Source organism: Mesoplodon densirostris, chromosome 11 (assembly GCF_025265405.1).
Source record: "Mesoplodon densirostris isolate mMesDen1 chromosome 11, mMesDen1 primary haplotype, whole genome shotgun sequence".
NCBI lineage: Eukaryota > Metazoa > Chordata > Mammalia > Artiodactyla > Ziphiidae > Mesoplodon > Mesoplodon densirostris.
Genome location: NC_082671.1, coordinates 70,315,674 through 70,340,054, shown reverse-complemented (window position 1 = coordinate 70,340,054; position 24,381 = coordinate 70,315,674). Strand labels below are relative to the sequence as shown.

Here is a 24,381-nt window from a genome sequence, read left to right as displayed (position 1 = left end):
TTGTGAGGTTTAAGAAAACAAGATAGATTTAAAATTCAGAAAAGTAATTAGTGGGTTGGCCAAAAAGTTCGTTTGGGTTTTCCCATAAGATGGCGTGGACCTAGAGACTGTCATACGAGTGAAGTAAGTCAGAAAGAGGAAAACAAATAACATATATTAACGCATATATGTGGAATCTAGAAAAATGGTACAGATGAACTGGTTTGCAAGGCAGAAATATAGACACAGATGTAGAGAACAAATGTATGGACACCAAGGGGGAAAAGTGGGGGGTGGGTGGTGGTGGTGGGATGAACTGGGAGATTGGGATTGACATGTATACATTGATATATAGAAAATGGATAACTAATAAGAACCTGCAGTATAAAAAATAAATTAAATTAAATTCAAAAAAAAAAGAATGATTTGTGCCGTCCAAATTCTTCTGCAATTTTCTTAAAAAAAAAATCCTTGATTATCTGAGGGGGGATAATGGTATCAATTAAATTTAGACTTCTATAATACGCACTAAAAAAAAGACAACAGAAATGAGTGCATAAATTTCAAACTATTGGGTTGGGGGTGGAATGTAAAGATTAAAACTATTCAGTAAATCCAAAAGAAGACAAGAAACACGGAACAAAATAGGATAGCATATGTCATCCCCCAAATATGAGTAATTATGTAAGTATAAATGCATCAGCCATATAAACTATTAGATTAACTATATGAAGGTTCTGATAGCCAAATCAATCAGCTAAAACAAACTTAACTAATTAAATAACTTAAATAAATATATTACTATGCAATAAAAATCTATAAATAGGCTAAATGCACAGATTAGATAAAGAACAAATCCAACTACAGGCTATTTACAAGAGAGACATGTAAAACATAAGGATCAAGAAGGCTGAATTAAAGCATGAGCACAGACATACCATGCAAATATAACCAATGAAAGCTAGTATAACTATATTAATATCAGATAAAATTAAGGTAAAAAGTATTCTTAGAGAGCTTCCCTGGTGGCACAGTGGTTGAGAGCCCGCTTGCAGATGCAGGGGACACGGGTTCGTGCCCCAGTCTGGGAGGATCCCACATGCCGTGGAGCAGCTAGGCCCGTGAGCCATGGCCGCTGAGCCTGCGCGTCCGGAGCCTGTGCTCCGCAACAGGAGGGGCCACAACAATGAGAGGCCCGCGTACCACACACACACACAAAAAAAGTATTCTTAGAGATAAAGAGAGCTCCTTCCAGTCACCAGAAAGATTCATAAAATCTTAAATTTACATGTACTTAATCTCATAGTGTCAAAATATTAATGTAAAAATTGACAGAAGTAAAGGGTCAAAAGGCAAATCCCCAGAGTGGAAGATTTCAATGTATCTCTCTCAGTAATTGACAGAAGAAGTGGACAAAAAAATTAGTATACATACAGAAGATTTGTAAATTTTAACAATGTTTCTAGCCAATATGACTCAATCCACATGTATATATATTGGCATTCAACGAAGAATCCACATTCTTTTTTTTTTTTTTTTTTTTTGCGGTACACGGGCCTCTCAGTGTTGTGGCCTCTCCCGTTGCGGAGCACAGGCTCCGGACTCGCAGGCTCAGCGGCCATGGCTCACGGGCCCAGCCGCTCTGCGGCACGTGGGATCTTCCCGGACCAGGGCATGAATCCATGTCCCCTGCATCGGCAGGCGGACTCCCAACCACTGCACCACCAGGGAAGCCCCCACATTCTTTTAAATTACACATGGGAGATCTACAAAAACTGACTGAGGAAGGCCACAAATCAAGTCTCAATAATTTTAAAGGACCAGAATCAAACAGAACATGTCCCCTGGCTACAAAGCAATTAATAGCAAAAAGATAACTCGAAAAATCCCTAAGTTTAGAAATGCCATTTTTAATAACCTATGGTTAAAAAATAATGATACATATTAGAAAATATTTTTGAACTGAAAAATCATAATTGTGCTTATAGGCTGTAATTAAAGCAGTACCTGGAGGAAAATGTTTAGATTTACATACGTGCACACACACACACACACACACACACATAATATATATACATATATTATATAGTAGAAGAGAAAAAAACGTCAAAAAATCAATGAGCAAAACATTTATTTCAAGAAGTTAAAAAAAGAACAGCCAAATAAGCCCAAAGAACGTACAAGAAGGACTAAGTATATAAGAGCAGAAATTAATGAAACGGAAAACGTACATACAATAGAGAGCCAATAAATAGCCCAAAGTTGGTTTTTTTTTTTTTTTTTTTTCTTTTTGCGGTATGCGGGCCTCTCACTGCTGTGGCCTCTCCCGTTGCGGAGCACAGGCTCCGGACGCGCAGGCCCAGCGGCCATGGCTCACGGGCCCAGCCGCTCCGCGGCATATGGGATCCTCCCAGACCGGGGCACGAACCCGTATCCCCTGCATCGGCAGGCGGACTCTCAACCACTGCGCCACCAGGGAGGCCCTTAAGTTGGTTTTTTGAAAGACTAATCCAATTAAAAAACTTGTAGTAGCAAGACTATAATTTGAAAAGAGGAGGTGTAAATAATCAGGAATGAAGAGGGCCATCACAGCAGATGCTGCAGACACTGAAGATAATAAGAGAATTTTGGAACAACTCTATGTCAGTAAATTTGAAGATTTATTATGAAATGGACATATTCCTAGAAAAACATAATTTAACCAAAACTAACTCAAAAAGACATTTAGAAACCCTGTATAGTGTTATAGCCATTAAAGAAATTAATTCCGTCATTAAAATTTTTCCTACCAAGCAAACTCCAGGCCTAGATGACTTCACTGGCAAGTTCTACCAAATATTCATGGAAGAAATAAAATCACTATTATATTAACTCTTCTGGAAAACAGAAAAAGAAGAGACACTTCCTCAAAACCAAAACCCTGCAACCTAAAAATGGGAAAGAACAGGTCAATCTCACTCATGAACATGGATACAAAAATCCTAAACAAAATATTAGCAAATTGAACCCATCAGAATCCTCTCTGTAAAAGGCACCAGGAATTGAAAGCAGAGATTCAAACAGTTTTGTGTATACCTGGGGGGCATAGCAGCATTATTCACAATAGCTAATAGGTGGAATGAATCAGATGTCCATCAACAGATGAATGGATAAACATATGGTCTACACATGCAATAAAATATTATTCAGTCTTAAAAAGGAAGGAAATTCTGTCACATGCTACAACATGGATGAAACTTGGGGACATTATGCTAAGTGAAATAAGCCAGTCACAAAAAGACAAATACCGTATGATCCTACTTACAAGAGGTACTTTGAGGAGTCCACTTATGGAGACTGAAAGTAGAACAGTGGTTGCCAGGGGCTGGGGGGAGGGGAGGAATGGGGACTTTTTGTTTAATGGGTACAGAGTTTCAGTTTTACAAGATGAAAGAGTTCAGGAGATTAGCTGCACAGCAGTGTGAATATACTTAACATTACTGAACTGTACATTTAAAAATGGTTAAGATGGGGCTTCCCTGGTGGCGCAGTGGTTGAGAGTCCGCCTGCCGATGCAGGGGACACAGGTTTGTGCCCCGGTCTGGGAAGATCCCACATGCCGTGGAGCGGCTAGGCCTGTGAGCCATGGCCGCTGAGCCTGCGCGTCTGGAGCCTGTGCTCCGCAACGGGAGAGGCCACAACAGTGAGAGGCCCACGTACCGAAAAAACAAAAAACAAAGAACAAAAAACAAACAAAAAAACAAACAAATGGTATTTCTAAATACCAACCACAATTAGAAAATGAAATGTTTAAAAATGTATAATTTACAGTAGCACAAAATATATGCAGTACTTAAGAATAAAAATAACAGGTGTGTAAGACTGCTATAGATAAAATTATAAAACTGTACTGACAAACTTTAAACAAATGGACTGTTTTGCTATGTTCCCTAATTGGAAGACTTGGTGTTTTAAGATGTCAATTCTCCCCTAAATAAGCTCACAAAAAACTCTTATATATATAATAGATAAACAACAAGGTCCTACTGTATAGCACAAGGAACTATATTCAATATCCTATAATAAACCATAATGGAAAAGAATATGAAAAAGAATACATGTGTGTGTGTATAACTGAATCACTTTGCTGTACACCAGAAAGTAACACAACATTGTAAATCAAGTATACTTCAATATGAAAAAAATAAAGCATACAGATTCAATGTAATCACAATCAAAATCCCAACAGGATTTGCTTTTCTATAGAATCTGACAGTCTGGTTCTACAATTTCTATGGAAGCGCAAATAGCAACAAGTAACCCACATCTTATACAGCACTTCTACGTGCTAGGTGCTTTTTACATGCTTTATAAACACAACTTTTTACTTCTCATCTAAGCCCCAGGAAGCAGGTAGTATATTATTCCCATGTTCGAGAAAAGGAAACTTCAGGGTACATGCTCTTAACGACTTCTCTAAAGGTTCTCCAACAATAGTCCTGAAGAAGGACAAGGTGGGAAGCCCTGCTATAAACTTGCTATAAACACTGCAGAATAAGGGCTCCGTGGTCAAAAACAGACCCAAGAAGGACCCTGGACCCACTGCAGAGGAAGCAAGGCCTGCGATGTGGAGGGAAAGACACACTTTTCACAGATGAGGCTGGGGAAACTTGGTTATTCATGGGGAAAACAGGAAATTGGATTTCTCCTGATACAAAAATCAACTCCAGGTTGATAAAAGACCTAAAGGTGATAGGCAGATCGAGGGAGCTTCCCGACCTGAGACCCAGGAAAGCAGCTTCATGCCTCCAGTTAAGGAAGGGTTGTTGAATGGATATAAAAAGCACAAATCATGATAAGGAAAACATTTCTAAATTCTGCTGCATTAAGAACATCTGCTCATCAACAAAACACCATAAGGAGAGTGAAAAGACAAGCCTAGAGTGGGAGAAGAGATCCATCAAAGGACTAGTTTTCAAAATATAAAAAAGAGAATTAAGGGCTTCCCTGGTGGCGCAGTGGTAGAGAGTCCGCCTGCCAATGCAGGGGACACGGGTTCGTGCCCTGGTCCGGGAAGATCCCACATGCTGCGGAGCGGCTGGGCCCGTGAGCCATGGCCGCTGAGCCTGCGCGTCCGGAGCCTGTGCTCCGCAACGGGAGAGGCCACAACAGTGAGAGGCCCGTGTACCGCAAAAAAAAAAAAAAAAGAGAATTAAGAAGCCTCATAACCCCCAACACACAACCCAATTTTGCCAAAAATGGGTAAAACACTTGAATAGGAACTTTATAAAAGAGGAAATCCAGATGGCCCCTAAACATATGAAAAGGTGTTCAACCTCACTGGTAATCAGGAAAATGAAAATTCCAATCAACAGAGCCAGTATCTTTCACCCCAGATTTATAAAGACAAAAACGTTATAAAGCTAAATTGGTTTGACAATAACCAATGTTAGCAAGATTGCAGAGTGCCAGGAACTCTCAAACATGGCTAACGGGAGTGGAAATAGAAACCACCACTTTGGAAAACAGCTGGGCAGAATCTAAGGGTTGAGGCCAAGCAGACTTGGCAGCTCTACTCCTAGGCATGTGCCCCACGGGGTCTTCTGATAAGTCCCAAGATGTCCACTGCAGACTCAAGAGGCCCAAACGGAACAACCCAAGTGCCCGTCGAAGGTACCTGGAGAAATAAATCGTGGGGGCATAGTCATATGAGCCCTGAGAATGAATGAAGCACAGCTTCACCCAACAGTAGGGACCATGCTGACAAATGCAGCATTGACAGAAGGAAGGATAACACACAAAAGGATTCCGTCCCAAGCCCAGAGACAGGCGGGACCGGAACTGTGCTCAGGGCTGCATTCAGGTGCCGAAACTAGACAGAAAGTCCAGGAAATCCGGGTCACAGGAGAATGGTTACCTCCGTGGGAGGTGGAGGGAAGCAGGAGCTATGATGGGGGCTGGCACACACTCAAGGGGCTTTTGGACTTGGCTGGTGGTCATATGTGGGTGTCTGCTTTAGAATTATTCAAGGAACTGTTTAATGTCCTTTTCTGAATGTATGTTCTATTTCACTATAAAAAAGAGAAAAAATGTCTAGGATAAAATATACAAAAAATGTTTTTTAAAACATTAACTTTTGGTTAATAAATCATGGATATTTTCCTCTTCTTTTTACTTTCCAAAACTTCCAAAATTTCTTAAAAGACTATGTGTTATTCTTAAATGGAAAAAAAAAAAAAAGCTTTACTATGAAAAGAAATCCTCCCAACTCTCCAGGGCTCGCTCACACCTCACTTCCTCCAGGAAGCCCTCCCTGACCACCTTGTTCTCAGTCCTTTCTCCCCCTTGCTTCCACGGATAGTCAGTTGCTGAACACTTTTCAGGGGTCTGCTCTGGGGCAGGCACTGTGCTAGACGCCGGGGCAACAGAAAAACAAGGCAGCCACGTTCCTGCTTCATGGAGCTCACAGTCTGGCATGCGAGTCAGGCATTAGGCAGACAATAATGTAATTCCAGGATGGGAAATAAATACTACAAAGAAGTGGTGGTGCTGAAGGTTCTTCTGGAACCTCTTAATAAGCACATGCTGCTTTGCGTGGCTGCCATTTTTTTAGGTCACTTATCTCCTAACCAGATCGTAAGCCTTCCCACCTGATGGTTGCATCACCCCATCACACACACACACACAGGCAGTGCCGGGGGCAGAGCTGTGCTCAGCAAGTGTGTGTGTGAGGGACGAGAACCAACCCCCTTTGACCCAGGGATGTGCTGGTTGGGTGGAAAAACATCAGACATGGGTCGAGGGTGTTCTGCACCTGTGTTCCCCAGCCGCCCACCCCCCCAATTCAGCTTTAATCAGACCAGGGCAGGGAGCCCTCTGCTGCCAGGAAGAGCCGACGGGGTGCACGGCTGGGGCCAAAGCCGCTGTGCTCCCGAAAAGGGGGAGGAGGAGGCTTACTTGGGTTTCTTGACATCCGTCATCTTGGTGTGCTCTCCGAACTCCCGCTTCAGGAACTCCTCCAGGGGCCCTGACTCGTAGGGCCGAGAGCCCCGGAACACCTCATCCTTCATGCGGAAGTACACCCCACGCATGTAGGCCATGGACTTGCCTAGGAACAAGGGGGTCGGAGGTGGGGAGAGATGCGAGGGCTGCCCTGACAGGGGGTCTGAGCACAGGAACCAGCGGGGGGTGGGGGGCGGATTTACCAAAGCACCAACCAAGCTGGGGCTCCTGGGACCATCCTCTGCAACTTCCCCCACAGGCAGAAACCCCCTTCAGCAGCCCCAAGGCTCGGCACTTAACCTTGTACTCGTAATTTGTATTTTTTCTTTAAAGAAGGGGTCCTGAACGTGTAAAAGCTTATAAATCTAGATCCACCCCATTTGCCATGGAATAGAAAGACCAGCCCTGTCCCGCGAGAACAGACAGCTTCCAAGGGGCAGGGTGCACCTCACAGCACGGAGAAGCGGCCCGGCGCGCCTCAGCCGGCCCAGGGGTGTGCAAGTGGGGGGCTGCGGAGGGGAGGGCTTCTGCCCGCAGGAGAGGTTGAACTAGGCGTCTTCTCAGATCCCTTCCATAGCCCCCGGGCGCCTGAGGACCCTGGATGGGGGATAAATGTCCCCTGAAGAAGGAAGTGACCCTTTCTGGAGGAGAAACTAGAACCTCTGCCCACTCTGCTCCACGCCCAAATCTCATGCCCAGCCGGGCGGAAGCCAGTCCTGAGCTGGCCCTTCTCTCAGGGAAGACCAGAGAGGGGACACGGGGCCCCAGAGGCCAGGGGACAGAAGTCCCAGCAGCTTGCCGACTGATAATCCTCCTCTTCCCAGAGCCCCATGGGACGCTGCTCTAGGTCACCTCCTGGGCTGGCTGTGCCCCACGTCTGTCCCACGCACACCCTGGGCTGCCAGGCCATGGCCTCCTCACACTGGGAACACCCGGATGCCTATGCCTCCCCCATGGGACCCGGGCTCCTTGAGGTGGGGCGTGCACCTGACTCAGCCCTGCACGCCTAGCACCCAGCACAGGCCTGGCCCGAAGGCCTTGATGTCCTGGAGGGGGAGGGTCCTCTCCTGGTGACTTCAGATCTGCAGGACGAGTTGGAGGGCATGGAACCCAACCCAGGCAGGGATCCCCCGTCAGGGATGCTGAGACAATTCCCGCCGGGCGGTAGCTCGTTCGGAGGGGGCCCCCCACATGCAGCATCATGCAGCCCAGACAGCTCCGTAAAGGAGACATCGCTCGAGCCGAGACAAGGCCTACCCGGAAATCCGTCCAGTAAGCAAAATGCCCCGTCACCTCTGGGAAGCTGTAGTGACAGCAAACTGCGTGGGTTGCCTGTGTCGCTGGGAAGTGCTGGGATGGGCGTCCTTGGGACTCCTAGCCCCAGCAAGCCCCCCAGTGGGCCATGTGACTTTGGGTCACCTCTCCCCCCAGGGCCTCCATTACCCTGTGTGGGTAAAATGAAGTGTGCAGACTAGGGCTCTGGCATTTGTGACCCCACCGAGTCACATTCGTCATTCCTGAGGCCACCAACTCCACCCGCCCTCAGAATGCTTCTCCTCATTTCCAGCAGTTCTGAGGCCCTTCTGTGTCTGTCTTGCAGGGGCATGGCAACCGGTACAAAAATGTTCCCAACGCTAAGAGTGAAACCAGGTCTGTCCTCTGTGGCTGGGTGGGCATCACCCTAGCCCACCCCCCAGCCCTTCCTCCTTCCAGCCTCGGACCCCAACACCCCAGCTACCCACTGAAGGGCCTATGGGCCCTCCCCTCCCCCATGACGTTCTCCGCAAAGCTCGGAGAACAAACTCAGCCCCATTTGAGGGCAGGTCTCGGCCCCAACCCGTCCTGCCTCAGCAGCCCGGGGGCTGCCCTCACTGTGCAGGATGGCCAGGGCCAGGATGCCCCCCGTGCTGGTCCCTGCCACCCAGTCAAAGAGGTCTTTGGTGGCGATGCCCGAGGCCTTCTCAATGGCGATGAGGAGCTGGATGATGACGAGGCCTTTCACGCCCCCTCCGTCCAGGCAGAGCAGGTGGTCGCGGCTGTGGTGGGAACAGCAGTGGGAGAGAAGAGGGTCCCATTACAGCCGGCACTTTGCATGCCGTGTCCCTGAGCACCTGCCCCGTGGTAGCCGCTTGAGCGCGTGGAGACCAAGCCCTGCGGAGCTCGTGTGCTACCGGGGCTTTGGGGAGATGGCAGCGAAGTCAGTACAGGAATAAACACAGTACTTCAGGTGGCCCGCCATGCCCAGCCCCTGCCCCGGGGAAGAAGGTCTCTATCGTCTGTGCTCAGACCTGGAACCTTCCTTCCAGTCTCCTCCTCTTCTTTCTATCCCAGCTTAAATGTCACCGCTGAGAGAAGCCTGCCCGATGCCATTGGGACACTCCCGCTCAGCCCGCCCCTGCCACACCCACTTCTGTGGTGCAGAGCCCTTCTCGATTCCATCCGCAATTGCTTTTGGTCACTTGTTTGCTGCCTTTCTTCCCCCGCTGAGGGCAAGGCCCGGCTCTGCGGGCGGGAGGCATCCCACGGACACACAGCTGGTAGATGAAGGACCTCCGGGGTCCCTCGTCTTTTCCTGGACAAGCTGCCCAGCCCTGCAGCAAGCCCAGAGCGTGGCAGAGGAGGCGGTGCTGTCGCCGGAGGCCTGCAGGGCCCCTGGCCAGGGAGGCTGGAGCAAAGAGGCAAGAGACCTTTCTGAAGATGTGGGGCTGGCAATGCAGGGAGCAGGGCTGAGCTGTGTGGCTCACGGACCTGCGTGGGGAGGTCCTCACAGAGGTATCCTGACTCTTGTCTCAGCCCCACCTCTAGGGAGGGCGCTCAGGCTTGTGCAGACTCCCCAGTCCTGCTGGAGAATCTGCCGCCTCCTTCCTCTTACTGGCAGGGACCTGTCAGTCCTCCCTCTGATACCCTGCTTGGCCCCTGCGCAGGGGTGTGTGGGGGAGGGGGCGCAGTGGGAGGGAAGGGGGAGACAGACGATAGGGCAGGTGCACCCTCAGGACACATGGCACAGGGTGGCCGAGGAAACGAGTGGGCTACAGCAAGGGGAAGCCGAGCCTCCTGACGAGGAGAGGCCCAGCCACCGATGTGGCTGCCTGGTCCTGGGAGCTGCTTCTGGGAGAAGAGAGCTTTCCCTGCAGGGGAGGGCACTAGGGGTGCAGCCAGGAGAGAGCCTGCAGGAGCAGAAAAGGCATGGACTCAGAAGCCCTGGGCTGAGTCTGCTCTGACCTTAAACAAGTCACTTAACCTCAAGTTCTGTATTTGCAAATCAAGGTTACTAATGCCTCCCTAGGAAGGCTGTTAGGAAAACAGGATAGTAAAAAACAGAGAACAAATAAACCACCTCCAGCATTACAGGGAAGGGAGGAGAGAGCACAGCTGATAGGAAACACGTTTGTCCTGGTAACTCGCCAAGCTGGTGGGCACTGATTCTGACAACCACTATCACCAGGGACTGTCCTCAGGGACAGGGCTTGGGTTTCTTCTCTTTGTGCCCATCTCCCCAGCCTGCCTCCTAGAATGGGCCTGGGTATACGGCAGATACTTGGGGAACCAACCCACCACTAGCTCTTGGAGGGAGGCAGGGTAAGGAGTGGGTAGAATCAGAGGGAAGCAGGCTCAGCATCAAGGCAGCTGAGGGCTCTCTCCAGAGGAGAGCTGGGCCATCTCCCCCGACAATCCATGACAGGGTCAGAGAGAGAAGGGACAGGGCCTCAGCCAGCTCCACCGTGTGGCCCGGAGCCGGCATGGTGATTGACGGAGAAGCAGGCCCAGCCTCCCTAAAGACTCAGTCTCTTTGCTGTGAACTACAGAGAGTGCGAGCTACCTTGCAGAGCCAGATACAGAGTAGAAAAAGTCCCACACCTGCTGCATGGCACCCAGCAGAGGCCCTGCCCACGAGCCTGCCCCCGACACTTACGTCCGCTTCTCGTCCCTCATGGAGCTCGGGATGAAGGCCGACTTCCGGGCCCGGGAGATGTGCATGAGGTCCTGCAGTTCTGTGAGGCACAGGGCAGAGCGGGCTGGGGCCAGGTACGTGCCGCTCCCCGCCACCCCGTCGGTCCTGAGGGCAAATCTGGAGCTGTGCCCTTACCCCACTGTCCCTAGCAGGAGCATCTGCCTCCCACCCCCTGGAAGGGCTCTTCATCCCAGGATACAGCAGGGCCAGAGGCCACAGGCCCCTCAGGGAGCGATGGGCTGGAATGCAGAGGGGAGCTCACTGCTCTGGGAATGGCGCCCCACCCTGCCCGGCCAGCTCCCGATTTTTCCTCGCAAAGCCCCGAAGCACGAGCACCCCCGACGTGCCCTGTGTGTACAGTTCACAAAGCGTTTCTTCATGCACAGGAGCCGGTGCTGCTGACAGCCACCGTCACAGAATCATTACCCCATTTTACAGATGAGACTCAAAGAGGTTATACCAAGGTCATTTAGCCAAAAGGGCAGAGTTAGGACATTCCTCGGGGTTTAACTCCATGAAGGAATGGAGATATCCCGACCACTTTCCAGATGCCTCTTGCCCTGATCCCAGGTCTGGAAACTTCCTCAGCGGCCTCAGATCGGATGCACCCACCCATAGCATCCATGTTTTCCCCTGTGCCCAAGGCCCATCCCACGCCCACCAAATGGATTAGCTGCCCTCCTGACAAGCAGCCCGGCCCCAGGTTGCCTGGCCCAGCAGTGTCACGTCATCCCGATTCTGACGGGCCCTTCCCACAGCTGTGCACAGAGTCTAGAAGCAGCAAAGCAGGACGGCAGGCTGGCAGGCAGTGTGTCTCCCCCTCACCAGGGCAAGTGGTCAGAGTGGGCAAGATAAGTGGGAGACTGGCCAGGAGAGGCGTAGACAGAGCACCAGGGAGAGGGACGTGCAGCTGAGAAAAAGGAGCAGCGGGGACTAGAGCTGCAGCTAATGGGGCACAGCGGGCTCTGCGGCCCCTCTAGGCCCAGGGCATTACCCATCTGACGCCGCGCCCCAGGCCCACCATCCAGCCTGGCTTGGGTGGCTGATTGCCTGTAAAATTGAGAGATAACGATGGGGGGCAGGTCCTGGGTGGGGAGGGGCAGGGGGAGGAGAGAGGCGGAGCAGAAGGACTAACTGTGGCTGCCAGCTCTGCCTGTCCTGAGCTCCAGGGTTGGCCGGGCTATCCTGGCTGAAGATGCTGGTGTCTGATTCTCCAAGAGTCAAAAAAAAAAAAAAAAAATTGGGGCTTCCCTGGTGGCGCAGTGGTTGAGAGTCCGCCTGGGCCCGTGAGCCATGGCCGCTAAGCCTGCACGTCCGGAGCCTGTGCTCCGCAACGGGAGAGGACACAACAGTGAGAGGCCCGCGTACCGCAAAAAAAAAAAAAAAAAAAAAAGCACCAGCTTGCCAAGGATCGGTCTCTGACTGCCCTGTTCAGGGAACCCCACTCCCAAACAATTCAGGGCCCTGGGTGGGCCAGCCCACAGGAAGCCCAGAGAAGGTCTCCGCCTCCTCAGGGGCTGTCTCCACGGACACCAAGGATGCACGGGGCAGATGCTGGTTGCCTGGTCAGTAGGTCACAAAGGGGCCGGAAGAGGAGCACACAGGCCCCAGGCCTGACAGAGGTTCAGCAGCGTGGCCGAAATGCTCCTGGTCGTAGCCAGAGGGCCAAGGGCTCGGAGCCGCCACCAGCACTCCTCACTGCCCACCCAGCCCGCAGGGCACGGTGAGGCCAAGGGAGTGCCCACCTCATGGGTGTCCAGGGCACCCTTTGGGGGGAAATGCACCGCGGGCCATTAGCCAGGGACCCCAGCAGCCTCTGGGCGCTATGGGTTGCTGGCTGCACCCGAGGCTGACAAATGCTGCCCACCCTCCTTTGCTTCCTTCAACAACTTCTCCCCTGGGGCCCCGTCTCTTTCCCACAGGGACTGCTCTGACCCGAGGGCCTGGGAGCCAGGTAGAGAGGAGGGGAGCTGCCTACCTAGGTTGTTGAAGCTGATCGGTGGGGGCTGAGATCTTTCCAGGGAGGAGGAGTGCGTTGCTGCGGAGCACTGCTCCGCCGAGACCCCCTGGACGAGTGGGGAGTGGCAGTCGGCGCCCACGGTTCTCAGCAGAGTTAGGAGCGCCTTCCTGGTGACGACTTGTCATGTTTGGGGAGGGGGAGATCGCACAGGATCAGAAACTGTCGACGTGCAAGTGAGAGGTCCCTCCCTTCCACACATCGTCCCCTCTCCCAGGCCACCTGGGTATGTGGGGGGTCGGGGGTGCCCCAGAGCCCTGATCCCACCCTGACAGGGCGTGCTGACTCTAGTCTGTTATATCCAAAGCAGCTGCCTGGGGCTGGGGCGGGTCCTGGGAGTCGGACTTGGAACGTGGAAGGAGGAGGTTGGTGTTGCCTGGCCCGAGTATTTGAGGAAACCCCGCTTTCCCTTCTACACCAGTCAAGAAAGCAGGACTCCCACCTCCACATTCAGCAATTCTTGAGGCTTTCAGAGCTCAACAGGAACGAACCAGCCAGTGGGCATTTACTCCCATCTAACGGATGGGGTAACTGAAAACGCGCATGCACGCACATGCACACACGCTTGCTTGCAAACGCTATCAGGTACACACCCACAGCAACCTCCACAGTTCCCCGAACCTTCCAGAGGGCACCAGCCTTCTGGTGAGGAGGATCTGCTCTTTCCAGCCCTGAAGCCAAGGCTCACTGAGCCAGCACGCAGCACATGCATGGTGCCTGTGTGCACGAGGGGTGCACACGTGTCATGCAGCACATGCATCAGCTAGTGGCTGTTCTTGTAAGCGGTTCCGTCAGTGAATTCCCCAAGAGTGGGGAAGAGGGCTGCTGCTGCTGCTGCCTACCCCGCCCCCCACCCCCCCGAGTCCTGGCACCCTGAGGCAGGATGGTGGCCGCACAGAAGAGGACACTGCCTTGGCAAGCCCCCTGGGGCCCCCATCTAGTGGTCAGGGGCCCTGTTCTTGGGAAAAGGAAACTTCCCCTCTGGGCCTCCCACTGCTCCTAGCCACTCTGTGCAGGGAGCAACTGGGGGCGGGTATGGACAGGATGTGGGCAGCTGATGGCTGGGACTTCCCTGCTCCCCAGTCCCTGCACCCCGCACCCACCCCTGCCCAACTCTGGTCCCAGAGCGTAGAACACATACGTTTGCTATTCTTGGAGGCTATGAACGCGGGAGTTTCTCCAAAGTCATTCGGGATGTCCACCTCTGCCCCAAACACAATGAGGGCCTTGATCATCTCCATGTTGTCTTTCTGTTGGTGATGGAGTAAGGGGGGAATATGCAACAGCTCAGGGAAATGAAGACAGAAAGGACCCCAGCCTCTTCCCCTCCAATCCATCAACTTGGCGGACCTCTCACCAGCATGGGGAGAGATACTGGAACACTTCTGACCCCCACCCGCAGTCAATCTCATATTGCACAGTCTACAGTTTGAAGGCCACTGCCCTGACAAACAGGCTTACTAGTATCCCCAGGTGAGAATTTAATAACCCAGGAAGAAAATGGAAGTGATTCACCCAGCACCCAGCCCCGCCAGCTCCTTCTCTAAAGAAGCAAAACATCTATGACCCCGACCCAGGAGCCGTGGGGCCACTGAAGGGTCAGCTGCTGGTCCCTTGCAGGACCAGCAGGAGAGGGTAAGTGAGGAAAGGCCCCCATTGAGTCCAGGGCCCCAGTTCTGAGGGGGAAACCGAGCACACATCCACCCTGATGGCAGCCCCCTTCCCAGAGAATGTGCAGTGAACGTCTGGAGGCTGGGCAGCGGGGGCTGGGCTGGGCTGGGCTGGGCGTGGTTTCCCAGCACAAACCAACAGACTGGCTGCCAGGAGACCTGAGCGCTGGGCTTATCACCTCCCTCTCGGGGCCTGACTTCCTTGCCTAGAGAATGAAGAGGTGTGTCTAGAAAGCCGTTTTCCAAACTGCTGTTCATGCACCATTAGGATGTATATGGGCACAGGTAAACGTGTGTTTCAACCATTAGTTATGTATTTCTTCTCTGGTTACCTTTTATTTGTGGCACTGGTTTACCACCTACGGTGGTAATATAACAGTTCCTTCAAAATAAATTTAAGTAAGCTTAAAAGCAAGCCAAATTAAAGCAATGATTAAGTACATAATTGTAAAAGTGGTTCGTGAATCCGCCCAAAACTGCACACATGGTATGCAGGTGACTGGAGTATGGAAGCAATGGCCTATGTCAGCAGTTCTCAAAGTAAGAACTGTGGACCCCTATGAATACGGAGACCCTTTAGAGGGTTCAAGAGGTTAGAACCATATTCATGAAAACATCAAGGTGTTGTTTGCATTTGCACTGTGTTAACTTTTACACCGATGGTGTAAAAACAACTGTGGATAAAACTGCTGGTGCCTTAGCACGAAGCAAGGCAGTGGCACCAAACTAACAGTCATCATGCTTTTCTCCTCGGCCACGCACTCATCGTAAAAAGTAAATTCGGGCCTCCCTGGTGGTGCAGTGGTTGAGAGTCCGCCTGCCGATGCAGGGGATACGGGTTCGTGCCCCGGTCTGGGAGGATCCCATATGCCGCGGAGCGGCTGGGCCCGTGAGCCATGGCCGCTGGGCCTGCGCGTCCGGAGCCTGTGCTCCGCAACGGGAGAGGCCACAACAGTGAGAGGCCCACATACCGCAAAAAGAAAAAAAAAATAAATAAATAAATAAAAATAAAAAGTGAATTCATTCATTAAATAGCCACCTTCACTTAAGAAGGCCCTTGATGAAGCAGTAAGAAATGTTAATCTTACTGAGTTTCGACACTGGTGTATTCGGTGTCATAAAATGCACAGTATGCACAAGGCATTTCTGTGGCATAACCACGTATGATGGTTGTCTCGGGAAAAGCACTGTGTGACTGTTTCAGCTGCAAGCAGAATGAGCTGCTTTTTTTGCAAGAGAAACTGTTTTCAGTCGAGAAACAACTGGCAGACAAACTACAATTGTTCAGCGCTGGGTATCTAGGAGGTTATTTTCTCAAAAATGAATGCGGTGAGCCTATCACTTCAAGAAAAACAGCTGGCAGTACTTTGTGCCAGTGACAGAACTCAAGCTTTCAAACAAGAACCGGAATTCTAGAACACTGTTCTGTGCGATGACGGGCTTGACAGCTTCCCCAAATTTAAAGACTTTTCTGATGAAATTGTGGTGATATTTACAACTGTGGGGTTTTGAGACTGTATAACAAAATGGGTCAACATTTGGTAGCTAGGCAAACTCAGCAAACCAGTATTTTCCAAGGATGACACGAAGTCGTGCAGGGGTAAAAGATCCAGGCAAAGTGCAAAAGATGCCAATGGTTTTCACTGTAACAGAGAGTGAAAAGTCTGAGGAGATGATTTCAGAGTGTCTACTGCAACCAACTTGTCAGAAACTACCACTTGTCAAGTTTTGGTGCAATATGAAAGAATATCCAGGGGGAATTCCCTGGTGGTCCGGTGGTTAGGACTCCACGCTTTCACTGCCGAGGCCCAGGTTCAATCCCTGGTTGGGGAACTAAGATTCAATCCCTGGTTGGGGAATTAAGATCTCGAGAGCCATGGAGAGTGGCCAAAAAAAAAAAAAAAGAAAAAGAAAAAGAAAAAAGAAAAAAAGAAAGAATATCCACAATTATCTGCAAAGGTACAACTACATATCTTTTCCAACCATGTACATATCTATGTGAGGCCAGAGTTTCTTCATATTTTTAACATATGCAACAACATACTGAATAAATGTAGCAGAAGATAGGAAAATCCATGCCTTCTCTGAAGCCAGGCATTAAAAAAATTCACAAAAATGTAAAACGATGCCAACTCTTTTCAATTATTTTTTGTTTTGGAAAATAAAGTCGATCTTCCATAAAAATGTTACTTATGTTAGCATGGGCTTGGTAAATTATTGTTATTTTTAAATGAATTAATAAGTATCTTGAAAATCCCTCACTTCTAATTTCTAATATGGTAAATATGGATAGATAACATTCAAATAAACAGTTTTTGAGATTCTCAATACTTTTGAAAAGCATAAAAGGATCAAACAGACCAAAAAGTTTAAGAACTGCTCAACTACGTAATTCAAAGGGCCCATTCAGTGCTAAAAATGTCCACAGTTTTATTTATAGTTTCAGTCTCTTGGGCAACATCCCCTCTACAATTATGACCTTTGGTATAAAACAGGATGTCTCTGACTTTGTCCTAAATCTCCTTCTTTTAGAGTTCCAGGGGAATCTCCTATTCTATCACTCTGAGACATGTCGAACAGAATTATGGGTACATATGGTTTGCTACAGTTATACACACACACACATACACACACGTCTGTAACAAATAACACTCCCTCCCCTGCATTTAGTATGTTCATGCTGTAGTTGTCTAACCAGACTGTAGGGGCTTTAAGGGCAGGAACTGTGCTAATAAACCAGCAAAGGTGATCAGCACCTACCACGGGCCACCAAGATGTGTAAGCAGGCCTGGCCTTCCAGGAGCTTGGCGTCTACCAGGGAGATAAGGGCAACATGCAGTTGAATAGTTTTCCCTGATGATGCAGGGAAGGAGAACGAACGTCTCGGGGATGCTTACTCCATGCCGGGTCTTACATGTGCTGCTTAGACATCCCTCACAGAGTTACCGGGTGTCTATCACTGAATCCACTCAACCACTCTGTCAGGTGGGTACCAACACCTCCATTCTCCAGATAAGGAAGTCAAGGCTGGCAGGGGTGATGTGAGTTGCCCAAGGCCACGGTCAGTAGCCAGAGCTGTATTTTCCCCTCTCACAGCATCCAGATGTCACATGGGGGCATGGGAATGAGAGGTCCTGGAGCACAGAGGAAGGGGCTCTTATTCTGAGCTCAGAGCGGGGCATGCCCCAGCCCTGCTGGTCGCCTGCACCCCTGCCGAGTAGGCAGTAAGCCCGGGGCTCACCGATATGGCCAAGTGCAGCGGCGTGTTGCCGTGCTCGCCCCGGGCTTCGGCGTTGGCCCCGTGGGTCAGCAGCACCATGACACAGTCGAAGCGGTTGCGCATGACGGCCACGTGCAGGGCTGTGTTCCCCACGGAGCTGGTGCTGTTCACATCGCAGCCCCGTTTCAGCAGCAGGCGGGCCATCTGCGGAGACAGGGTCCCGGCCCGAGTCAGCAGGGTGCTCAGAGCAGCTGCGGCCTGTGGCAGCTGGTGGCACCTGGGCAGGGCCACTTCCTTCAGGTCTCGGCCTCTGGAAAGCTCCAGCAGTGGGAGGAGCCAAGGTGGCAGGCCCCAGTTCTGGGGGTGGCCCCAGATCTTGCCTCCCACACTGGCCTCACCCCAGGAACTAGGGGACAAAAAGCTGAAGCTGTGGTGACTTTTTCAAAGGGCTTCAGGGTCCTTTCCTGGAGCTCACAGGACCCCATCCCTCCCTGCAAAGGTTCCTCTGGGCCCTGCCCCAGAAATGCCCCACTCCCTGCCACCCTGCCCAGGACCCTGAAAAGATATGACCCCATCTGGGCCTTGGCAACACACACCCCTGCTCACCCAACAGCCCCGGAGAGCCTGGACTTTGGACCCTGACAGACCTGAGCCCAAAGCTCAGCCCCACTTCATCCCCATTGTCTGAACTTGGAAGGGTCACTGCACCCCTGTGCACCTCAGTTTTCTCTGCTGTGAAAATGGGAATGCAAGTTCCCACCTCAAAGAGTGTGCTGACAAGGAACATGAAAACATACAGGAGGGCCTGACTTGGTGTTCAGCTCCTGGTGTGAAGGTATCCACAGTGGTTGTCAGTCTCTTCCCTCCTGGCCTGTCACATTTACGAGTATCCTATCATCTTTGAGGGCATCCAGTGCACTGATAGCTGTGCTTCCTGGAGATAAGTGATCAGAGACCTCCATCCTCCCAGGGGGTCAGAGCTTAGCTCAGGGAGAGGCCTCAGAGGAGATGCTGGCCAGGCTCTCTATAGACGAAGTTAGAGCCACCATCATCATCACCATCAGCATCATCAACATCTATCACCTTCTATTTGCGAGGCGCTTGACAATTTATGAAGAATTTTCTCACGCACTGCTTTGCTGACTTCACGATACCTCCAGAGGTAGGCCACAGATCCCCAATCATACACGAGGAAACCGCAGAGGGGACACTCACCTGCAATGCCAGGACGTCATCCCTCCTTGGGCTTATCTCCTGGGCCCTCAAGTGCCACCCTCAGAGACCTCTCAGGAACCTCCTTCCTATAGGTAGCTAAGGAACAAAGGGCTCTGGGACCCTCCCCCTGCCCCGGCTCACCCTCAGACCTGCTTACCTCTGCGTTCTTGGCCCAGTGGAGGGGGCTGGCTCCATAGCGAGGGTCTTTGCTGTGGATCTGGCTGCTGTCCATGCTGACAATCATTTCAGCACACCTGGGGAGAGAGAAGCCACGTGGGAGTGAGGAAGGCCAGCGGGGGCAGCCTGACACTGGAAGAGGCCACGACTCAAGGCTTCATCTACTGGTGAGGGAGAGCTCCTGCAAATACAGTTGCAACAAAACCAACCAGCATGCATATGGTGATACGGCAACGGTATCCTGAGCCCCTCAAGGCACATCTCAAGCCCCCTCCTCCAGGAAGCCTTCCTTGATGACTTCAGTCAGCAGTGATCACTCTCACTGGTGCTGGCTGCAGAGTCAGACAGGCTTGAGGTTAAGCCCCAGCTTCCCACTGGTGACCTCTGGAAAGTGGCTGGGCCTGTCTGCAACATGGGTGCCTGTGACTGGCACACGGCCGCCCTCTATCCTCCCCTGCCTCCCAAACGGCTGGTGTTGCAAGTGGTGACTGCGTCCTGTAGGAGGCAGTAGGCGGGGTGGTTACAAGTGCAGCTGCTTTCCACTCCTAGATTGATAACCACAAGAACTGAAAGCAGGGGCTCAAGAAGATATTTGTATGCCAGTGTTTACTGCAGCATTACCCACAATAGCCAGAAGGTGGAAACAACCTAAGTCTCCATGGATATATGAATGGATAAGCAGAATGTGGTACACACAATGGAGTAATTCTGCCTTAAAAGGGAAGGACGTTTTGATACAGGCTACGACACAAACGAACCTTGAAGACATTATGCCAAGTCAAAGTGGGGCCCTGGGCCCCACCCAGCTCTCCGTGAAGCTCGGCTGAGCCAATACCAACAGCAGAGGGGCCCCCAGATTGGGGCTGGGATGGAACCAGTCCCAGTAACCCTGACACTTGGGATTCTTGGAGTATGAATGCACGGGCTGCCACGTGGTGACAGAGAGATGTGCCCCCTTGGAGCCCTGAGAGGAGCGTGGCCGTGTGCAGGGCACACCCGAGGTATGAGACGACTCGTGTTATCTCATCTGCAACAATCCACACGGGAGGCCTGGGATGTGGTTGCAGGTGTCTGATGAGGGAGCAACCTGGGCCACATCGGGACCTTGGAAGTAACCTGGACCAAGAAGGTGACTGAAGCCAGTAGGGTGGCTGGAGCCGAGCTGGAACGGGGCCACTGTGCCAGCCCTTGGGTATGGGAGAGCATCACTCATCACGTGTGTCCATTCAGGTTGCAACCTGCAACTCAGTAACGGGGTGGCTGGGAGTGGGAGCTCTGGGATTGTCTCCAACCATTTGGTCAAGTCTTCCCGAAAGTTCTAGTTCATCTTGGCTGTACGAGGAAGAATCAAGGAAAGGAGGGTTTGTCCAGGCTTGGACCAGACCTTCAAGGGGACACCAATGCCCTCCAGGGGCCAAAAGGTGGGTGCAGACCCCAGAGGAAGGAAGACCCTGAGGGAGGGTGAGCGTGCCTGCCCCCCACCCGAGGGCAGCCCCTCTGAGCTTTTTTCTTGCTGCCCGTCTATCGCATGGCTCTGGAAAGTACTGGGCGACTTCTGTATCCCCTGTCCTGGGCTTTCTCTCAACCACTTCTGTAAGGCACAGTGCCCGGGACTGAGGGACCACCTGACTCATTCACTCATTCATTCATTCTAGTTACTGTATCTGCTGGGTAGAATTTTGGGATAGTCATCTCTTTTATCCCTCCTACACACACACACACACACACACACATGTGCACACACTGCACATGGAGGAGAATTATCCTGAGACCAGGTTTCCCAGGGCTGGGGAGAAAGGAAGAAATGAGTGGTCTAGATCTCCCCAAGACATGGGCCTGGCACCTGAGTCCCAGCAGTGCCACCCCCCAGGAAGGAGGGATGCATCAGGCGGATGGGGCCCTGGGCCACCTTGCTAATCATTCCTAGGTTTCGAGTTGGGCACAGAAGCTGCACCAGCACAGCAGCCACGAAGGGGCTGTTCAGATCAGATGTGGTGGGACAGGACGGAAGAGGATCCAGGTCACATGGACCCTTCCAAGCCTTAGGGTTGCGTGAGATTCTAGCACTGGGGCATCACCTGGGGGAGCGGGAAAGGGGGAACCCCAGGGAAGTTTAAGACCGTTTTTCTCCAGTTTGGTAGAAGGAGGCTCACGGTCAGAAATTAAGGTGCATGACTGGGCAACTTTCAAAGTTCTATTCTCTGCACAGCAGAGTTCATGGACCGAGATTCACACTCCCACACATTTATCAAATACTTTCTTTGTACCCGGGCAGCCCTTGGCACCAGGATCTGACACGCACCTAATGAGCCTGTGGAGGCCACTGCTCGCCTGGGCAGGGTGACTGGCAGCGCAGATTGGAGGCCCCTCGGATCACGTGGGGCAGGGCAGGGTCTTACCCCTTCTGGGAGAACTTCATGGCCATGTGGATGGGGTAGCCATTGGGCCCCATGATGTTGCAGCGAGCGTTGCACAGCAGCAGCACACGGACCATCTCCTGCTTCCCCAGCTGGCAGGCCAGGTGCAGTGGGGTCAGCCCTTGGTTATTCACCTGGTTCAGGCCAGCCGATGCGTTCTTCCCTAGGAACTGACAGCAAGACCTCGGGGTGGGCAGGAGGCAAACACAGCGAGGCCCCTGGCCTGTCCCTCTGCTGACATCCACCGCTGTGGCCGTCCCTCTCTGGGGCCTCAGGGGTAGGGAAGCTGGACTCCATGAGAACACTGACAAGAACTTCAAGAGAAGCCACCAAGAAAGGAGGCTTTGGGGAGAGAAAGAAGCTGACTGTGCCAGTATTGCCTGGGGCGCTGGTCTGGCAGGACTGTGGCGTGTATGAAAAATTTCTCAATCAGGAAATGTAAAAGAGGTTGTATCTAGGATGGGCACTGGGGGTCTGAGTGGGAATGAGACTTGCTTTCCATTGCATATCCTTCTGTCCTGCCTGAATTTTTCAGCTACGTGTAGGTATTATTTTTTCATTAAACAAAACACCAGTATTAATAAAACAGCCATGAGGATTTTATCTCCTCGACTGTGGTTGAAAGCTGTTTCCCTGAGGTTAATTATGACCCCTGTGTACCCCTGTGACCGGCTGGGTCTGTGGACAGGCCAGGGACACAGCAGGTGCTGGCCGAGGTGCTGGCATCCAGGCCCGATTCAAGGGCCAGCCCCACTGCTCACAGCTCTGTGGCACCCCTCCCCAGGCACATACCTTCGCTGAACCCCAGTCTCTTTGGCGAAGAGAAGATGATGATGGCCCCCACACACAGAGGGTGTCTTGAGAATTAACTAGAACACATATAACACTGAGTACAGGGTCAGGCATGGGACCAGCGGTAAAGGACAGCTATTGATAAGAGTGTGTGCCCGCCCTCTGAATCGAGGCAGGTTCTACGTGGTGCTGTGCTGAGCACACAGTGGGGTCTCAGTAAGGGCAGAGTTCAACAGTGGGTATAGAATTCCCTTCCCTGAGAGCACTAATCCTAAGACAGGAATCCATATTTTCTGGAATAATGTGGTCCCATTCTGATGCCAAGGCACAGAGAAGGATATAACCTTTAGAAGAATCTTCTAATTCTAGGCAATAAAATACTGCCCAGTATTTTGTCTTTTCTATTTGATATATAAGGTAGCCTTTTCATCATTTGATCTACTTGTCTACAATTTTTATTTTTTATTTTTCTGCCCAGCTAATCAAAAATTTAATGGAAGGAGTGCCTTTGGTGCAAATGCCTACAGGAGCCAGATGGAGTTTTGTTTGTTTTGAGTTACTGTAAAAAGTTAAGCTCAGGTCCTGCTGGACCATGGGCGCCTCCAGGCAGGGGCTGAAATTCACCCGGCCCAGGGGCCCAGCCTACCGTGAGTGCTCAGGAGAAGCTGAATTAAACTGACTGACGGGACTAGACCTTGAGCTCAGTTTGCTGGGTTGGAGGACTTTCCCAGGGTTGTAGGAGGAAAGTGGCCGAGGATGTGTCTCCTTGACAAGCATGGGGAGGCAAGTGCCAGGTGGGGCTACACCCTGCATGAAGGGGCTCAGGCCTCAAGGATCAAAGTGGGGACAGTGAGAGGCCCGGAGGGACACCTGAGCCCAGAGGCCCAAAGACAGCTGCAGCCGTGGTAAGGTGTGGCCAGAATCAGTCGCCCTGTCTCCACCCCTGCTCACCTGTAGCACTTGGGAATTGTCACTCTGGACAGCGTAATGGAAGGCGGTCTCTCCGTTGTTGCTGGTGACGTCCATCTGGGCGTGGCAGTACTGCACCAGCTCCACCAGGATCTCCCAGTCGCCCTTGCGGCAGGCCAGGTGCAGGGGAGTGCAACCCTCCTCATTCTCCCTGTTGTTGGCGCAGCTGCAGGGGAGGGCCGGGGAGGTGAGGGGTATGGCACGAGGTGGGCGGGACACTGAGAAAGCCAAGTGCAGACGCAGGGGAGGTGGGGGAGGAGCCCAAGAGCATTCGTGCCCTGCTCAAGCTGGCTGGTTCAAACTCAGGGCTGAGTCACAATTTACCTGTAACTGATGTGATCTGTATCAGTTTTTAGTTCAGTTTGCACACCTGTATGAGGGATGTGCCCTAGGGCCACACCAGCCTGAAGTGGGCAGTGGGGTGGCATAGAAAGAATCACAGAAGGCAGAAATCTCACCAACCTCGGGCAATTCACTTAACTTTTCTAGGGTTCAATATCCTTATCTACAAAAAAATAAAAATAATACCTGCCACGCCTGCCCTAGGAAATTGATAGAACTATTGTGAGATCAAACACCATGATGTCCAAGATCATGCCGGTAGACTGTAAAAGGCAGTGAAGATTTTTGAGCTTTGGGCCCGGCAGCTGAACCAAGCTGTCTGAAGCAGAGAACTGGAGGTGTGGCTACCTCAGGGCAGGATGGTGAGCTCGAGTCCTCTGGCTGGCACGGGGCCCTCCCCAGGGGCATGTTGGCCGAATAGACATACGAGACTAAGTGTTCCAGCTTCCAGAAGGGCAACCAGACCTTTGGAAAGAGACACCAAGGATCTGAAGCCTCTTCAGCCCTCTGCAGCTGAGTGACCTTGCACAAGTCACATAACGTCTCACTGGGATGACACTACTTCATGGGCATGTTGAGAGGATTCAAGTTCATGGTGGGTATAAAACAGCTACCAGGGGCCTGGCACCTGGCAGGCACTCCAGAAATGT

The 24,381-nt window shown here is 51.5% G+C and overlaps 1 protein-coding gene across 10 annotated transcripts in view; it reads right to left on the bottom strand.

The window, feature by feature from the left end:
- PLA2G6 (phospholipase A2 group VI) overlaps positions 1-24,381 on the bottom strand; it is a 52,665-nt gene that overhangs the window by 7,629 nt on the left and 20,655 nt on the right. For 8 of the 10 annotated variants that reach the window (XM_060112572.1, XM_060112574.1, XM_060112580.1 and 5 more), the window contains 8 exons: positions 23,372-23,555; positions 21,611-21,798; positions 19,192-19,288; positions 17,841-18,023; positions 14,071-14,179; positions 10,874-10,952; positions 8,833-8,996; positions 6,916-7,066 (listed from right to left, as the gene is read on the bottom strand). In XM_060112572.1, the coding sequence (XP_059968555.1) occupies positions 6,916-7,066; positions 8,833-8,996; positions 10,874-10,952; positions 14,071-14,179; positions 17,841-18,023; positions 19,192-19,288; positions 21,611-21,798; positions 23,372-23,555 (1,155 nt within the window). Of the gene's footprint in view, positions 1-6,915; positions 7,067-8,832; positions 8,997-10,873; positions 10,953-12,890; positions 13,050-14,070; positions 14,180-17,840; positions 18,024-19,191; positions 19,289-21,610; positions 21,799-23,371; positions 23,556-24,381 lie in introns of all 10 variants that reach the window. The other 2 variants (XM_060112582.1, XM_060112581.1) reach the window with 2 other exon arrangements.